Source organism: Furipterus horrens, unplaced genomic scaffold (assembly GCF_987537825.1).
Source record: "Furipterus horrens unplaced genomic scaffold, mFurHor1.1.pri manual_scaffold_3, whole genome shotgun sequence".
Taxonomy (NCBI): domain Eukaryota; kingdom Metazoa; phylum Chordata; class Mammalia; order Chiroptera; family Furipteridae; genus Furipterus; species Furipterus horrens.
Window position 1 is genome coordinate 130,593,447 of NW_028327173.1, and position 6,000 is coordinate 130,599,446.

General features: G+C 39.9%; 1 protein-coding gene across 1 annotated transcript in view; it reads left to right on the forward strand.

Moving 5' to 3' along the window:
* PRKD1 (protein kinase D1) overlaps positions 1-3,342 on the forward strand; it is a 328,190-nt gene extending 324,848 nt beyond the window's left edge. The window contains exons 17-18 of the mRNA XM_090270173.1: positions 1,458-1,543; positions 2,375-3,342. Coding sequence (XP_090126299.1) covers positions 1,458-1,543; positions 2,375-2,593 — 305 coding nt within the window. The 3' untranslated portion in view covers positions 2,594-3,342. The remainder of the gene's footprint in view (positions 1-1,457; positions 1,544-2,374) is intronic.
* Positions 3,343-6,000: the final 2,658 nt, after the last annotated feature.

The window sequence follows — 6,000 nt, forward strand, 5'->3', positions numbered from 1 at the left end:
GTTCTGCCTTTGCAACTAGACTGGGAAATTTTCAGAGGCAGAAATTTTTTTTATTCCCTAAATAATAGTCAACAGTATTTCTTAGGGAAGAATTGGTGAATGAATAGATGAATGAAGGATTGATACATACATACAAATAATGTGGCCAATAACATTGTTAGGAAAAAGAACGTTTTAAAATTTCTTTAAAAATATATACTTAGTGAAAGACATTTGGGGAGTACAGTTAATGCTGGATTGTTTGAGACTTAGTGAATAAAACAGATGTTTCAGAAAGCCTGACAAGTGGAATGGAGTTTCAGGCGCTAATGATGCACCTATTTTCTCAGAAACACTAGGTTCTCAACGTTTAACTTCAGCTTCCATCATTCAATAGTTAATTATTTCTGTTTTCTGCTGCCAAAAGCCACAAAACAGATTTGTAAATTCACAAATACACACACAACTTGACACAAACATATTCTCTCTGATTCTCTCCATATATCCTAAACAATTTTCTCTTGGAGATACTTGTCTTTATCTTGCTGTGCTTATTCGGTTCACCTGGGTATTGTGGCTGTCGTCAGACTTGTGATTGTATGCTTCATTCAGCAGAACAATTTTTTTTTATCTTCACATATTCTATTCCTGAAGCCACTTCTAGTTTCTCCTCTGGTGATACTTCCCTCCCCATTAGGCCGTGCGGTTCATTGCTGGGGCCCATTTGGGCACCAACCAGACCTTTTGTTGAGTTACTGTACTCCTACCCTCCTAATTATAGAATTCAAAACAGAATGAGTGAACTAATAGCATGCATTTATCCCCCACAGTGTCTAGGGAAGCGCAGTGCTGCAGGGTGCTCACAGTAGTACATAAGCTCTCCCTTCATCTCTTATGCTCCACTTTGCTCTGTGACTTCACAATAGCAAGGACGGAAGGTACACTTTGCTCACCAGTGAGTAAATCACGTGAATGGATGTTTTAAAGCACATGCTCAGTACACAGTTCACTGAGAGAGCTGTACTTTCTAAAGCCCTCTGAGAACACCTTTGGAATTTGAAACTGTACTAATACAGTGTTTCCTAAGGTAGCATCGCTCAGGCCAGAGCATATAGATGTAGACACCATTTAAATTCGTGCTATTGCATTTACTTTCTCCAGTCAAAGAATTCTTAGGTGTTTGATTCTGTAGCCTTTTGTGCAGACCCATGTCAGAGACAATTCTAGATTACCAAAGGACTGTAGAAATCATTTCTCTTTGCCTGATGGGAAGAAGGATTCTGATGCATTCTGACTGAATGAAGTGATCTTTGTTCCAGGTGGCCTCTGGACTCCTGTGTCAGTCTGTGTTTTCAGGTCCATACATGCTAATGATTCGGAACTTAGTGGCAGGGGAAGTTGTGAAATAAACTAAATGAATTATGGATATGCACTGGATCTGTCATCTATTTTTACCAGTAATTAACTTTTTTTTTCAGCCATTGATCTTATCAATAACTTGCTGCAAGTAAAAATGAGAAAGCGCTATAGTGTGGACAAGACCTTGAGTCACCCTTGGCTACAGGTAAAAATCAATCTTTGGATATTTCCTCACTCAGATGAACTTTTAAATATTTGTAAGATTTTGATAATTATATGTAAAAACATTTTATCATATTTTAAAAGTGTAATTCGAATGTCAATTTGTTGATCAAAATGATTGCAACTGCTTCGGACTTAATAACAATTTAGGGTTTCTAAACCTCTCTATCAGGAAAACTGGAGAAAGACACCGCACACGCACACGCACACGCACACACACACATGCTTTCACACACCGAACCAAAAACAAGAAATATAAGGGTCATAACAAAACTCCAAGGACCAGATTTCAAAAGCATCTGTATGTACAATTCTGATAAATGTCCAAGTAGTTGCCCATAGTCATGCACCATACTTGTTTGTACTTACAGTTTTGAAGCCTAGACTAATATTCACAGAACAAATGTGTGGCACATATAAAGAATGGGTGGGTATGTATTTGCTTGATCTTAAATATTTATTATTTTCACATTGAATTTAAAGTTTAGAAAAATGGTACTCTGGAATATTGAAGGATTACCTGTAGTCATTAAATCTCCCAGGAACACCAACACCCCTAATTGCCTGACTGCAAGCATTGCTTGCCCGCCCTTCGGTGCATATCACATAAACAGTATGCGTTTGTCAAGTCTAGGCAAGTAGGATGGCCTTGGTGCTGATGCTGCCGCTGCAGGGAGCCTGCTGAAAGACCCAGCACTGCGAGAGTGGGAGCAGAAAGGGTCCCTCACCAGTTGTGGGAACTGACAACATATGAGCCAGTGTTTTAATGAGTTCTGGTCATGTCTATAGTAATGTTTTGGAATTTCTTCATCAGGATTATCAGACTTGGTTAGATTTACGAGAGCTGGAATGCAAAATGGGGGAACGCTACATCACCCACGAGAGTGACGACTTGAGGTGGGAGCAGTATGCAGGCGAGCAGGGGCTGCAGTACCCCGCACACCTGGTCAACCCCAGTGCGAGTCACAGCGACGCTCCTGAGACTGAAGAAACAGAGATGAAAGCCCTCAGCGAGCGTGTCAGCATCCTCTGAGTTCCATCCCCTATAATCTGTCAAAACACTGTGGAATTAATAAATACATACGGTCAGGTTTAACATTTGCCTTGCAGAACTGCCATTATTTTCTGTCAGATGAGAACAAAGCTGTTAAACTGTTAGCACTGTTGATGTATCTGAGTTGCCAAGACAAATCAACAGAAGCATTTGTATTTTGTGTGACCAACTGTGTTGTATTAACAAAAGTTCCCTGAAACACTAAACGTGTTATTGTGAATGATTCATGTTATATTTAATGCATTAAACCTGTCTCCACTGTGCCTTTGAAAATCGGTGTTTTTCTTACTGGAGCTTCAGTTGGGTAAGAGTCTACAGAGCATGTCCGTGAGACAGTCCTGTCCTGTGTGTCCCATTGGTGTTGTCATGACAAGCAGACTCTCGAAGAGTACATTATTACCAGTGTTCTATGAACAACTCCAAAATTCATGTGGAAAAAAGAACAATAGAGGATGGGGCAATGGATATGCTATCCCAAAACACAAGTGCAGGGGAATTTTTTACTCTATACTTTCAAGTCCTTTACCTGCCTGTGCTTCAGTATGTTTAAACTCAAGTAAAGGCACCTAGGCACGTCTGCTACTCTCAAGCCTAAATGCCTTAGAGATGTAAACTGCCAGATATCGCAGATCTAGTTCCCCTTTCTTACAATACCTGCTGTACTGTGGAAAACCAGCAGCTAAGAAATCTGTTTGCCTTTGTGTATTTTTCAATAACAAATAAATATTCTTGTCAAAATGTGTGTCCATCTGACTTACTTTCATTTATAGTTTGCACTAGTGTTTTCAGGCCAATGAGGAGCTGGCATCTGCTCAAAAAGCAGAAATAGAACTAACCTTTATTTGCTCTGAAGCCATAAAAGTATGTTTCCAAGTGTAGTGAAGTGTTTCTGTCTTGCATGCCAGCTAGTCTCCAGTCAAAAAGAACGCTTTCAAAGAGAAAAATGGCCAAAGCCAAAAAGGATACTTGAAGGCATAAGCAAGAATGTTGCAAGTGGCTTCCTGATTTAGTCAGTATAAGCCAGGGATGTATTAGAATAATGGTTCCAGTTTCCTTCTGTAATATCTGAACAAGAAGGTTCAGAAGTGAACAACAGAAACAAGTGAAGACTGGAAAATCATCCCTACAGAGAAAGCCAACTGAAGAGAGTGCAATAGCGTGGGGAAGAGACGACCTAATAGACTTTAGGTCTGTAGAGTAGGTAATGTGAGTGATACGTCTTTATAGCAGGGTGATAATGAATTACTATGTATTCCTCATACTATGTAACAAAAAGTTAAAATGGAAGGAAGAATTTTACTTGTTTTGAAATACTTGAATACATTATGTATGTTAAGACTGCAACCATTATTTACACTTGAAAAAATGGGGTAGAATAGTTGAATTTCCCAATGGCTAGTCACTATTTTGTATCATTACTTATCCCTTATTCTAACAAAATTGTTCTGAACAAAGTTAAAGACAACTAAGTACTACTAGAACCGTCTTATAGGGGAAATTAAACAAACTCTTTGGCCGACCCGATATTACATAACATGGACCAGTCAGTAGTCTATGTTTAATACAAGAAGAAGGTGAACATTTTTGATAGGGAACCATCTTCTGATTCTGACCAAAATAAGTGAAATGACAGAGGTATGTTTTAGGGAACATGTGTCCTCTGTCATTGTCACAGAGGCAATATTCTTTAAACAATGACATTAACAGCCTACCCAAGATACCATAAACATTGCTGGTCTCTGTATATCCTGAACCATCAGAAACAAACTCACCATTTTTGTTTCGGGCCTGAGCAAGAGGACAGTGCTGAGAAAAATATTTTGATGAATGGTTCTTTGGATGTACCCGTTATCTCTGAGGAAGAGATGATCTTTTGTATTTTGTGAACGGAGACTATTTGAGAAGGACGTGGTCAGCCATTACACTGAATGTGTGGAGTAAGTATGGCAATGAGGAGAAGAAAGCCACCTGTCCCCTCTGCATCCATTACCCAGTCAGTCACTGGTAAGTGTGACTACCTGTGGCAGTGATGATGTTTTACATCCTGTTTGTTTAGACCTCTTTTAAGGAACCAAATACTGGTTTCTGAAGATACACTAAGGCCCATGGAATAGGGCCAGGGCTGACTGCTTTTAGTTGCCAAAGAGAACAAGCTCGTTCATCTCAGCCTTTTGACATTGAAACACTGCTCACTCCACCCCATTCCCTTGCCTAGTTAATGCTTACTCATCCCCTCTGGAGACAGTTCCCATCAACCAACAGCCTTTTTCTCAATGCTCACATCCCACTTTCCCATTGCTTCTCACGCCTTATATTTTTGTTGTTGTTGTTGAAAACTGGGTATTTTAATAACATTGTAGCAACTCTGTATTATGGCCCCTCTGTAGCCTTCCTCCATGGCTTGGATGACTGGTGGAACTACTAAAAGAAGTTATAGCCATTTTAGAAAGGGTGAATTCATGTTTGAACACGTTTTCTATAGGACATCAAATCTGAGATGTCTTGAAGGTATTTAGATATGTGCCTGGCGTTTAGGGTTGTTGCTGTTTGTTCAGTAAATTTCCAGAATTAGTTCCCTAGATCCTGCCTCCCCTGAAGTACGCAGCTGCTGATGTCACTGCTCAGTTTTAGTTTGTGCGTGTGTTTTAATTTTTATTTTTAAGTCTGGCTTCCTAGAGGCCACTTCTGGGACAGCATTGTTTAATTTAAGCACCTTGAGCCAGTAAGACTTCTGTTCTTTGCTGATAGATTTGCGTGTGGGTGAGGGTCGAGCAGTGAATATTCTTCCCCCCACCAGATCCCTCTGTATGTTCAAGGTCTTACATTCAACCAGGTGAAGAGTAGATGTCTAAGGCTCAGTCTCTCCTAAATGTGTACAGCTTTGTATGTAGCCTCTCAGCCACAAGGGACATGTAGAAACCTCTGTATCTGCCTATTAAATTTTGCTAGTTCTACCAGCCATTTCATTACCCCAATTAGTACTGTAACCTCAGGATAGCTGTAACATTGGCCTCCTGTGACTGTTCACCATCGAGATTGGTATTGTTTTTGACAATAACCCTGGAAATGGTTTTTCCGTGTTCTTCTCCAAATCAAGTCTGCCTCTCTATCAGTAAGACTAGGTTTTTCCCAGCCTTCCCCACCCTGGTAGAACTAACTTGTGACAGAGCTGAAGCGATAGGGGAGGATGGCAATAGGCTAAAATGTCACAGATTCCAATTGTTCTTACTAAGAGTGAGTAGTTTTTCCCAAATGAAATAAAAATCATTGTATGCCCTTGGCCAGTTTCCAAAGTCTTAAAATGATTGTTTTGGAAAAACTTTCCAGCTATATCATTGCTTTTTGGGAAAAGGTTTGCTGAGCTTCTCACTCCAATATTTTGGAAG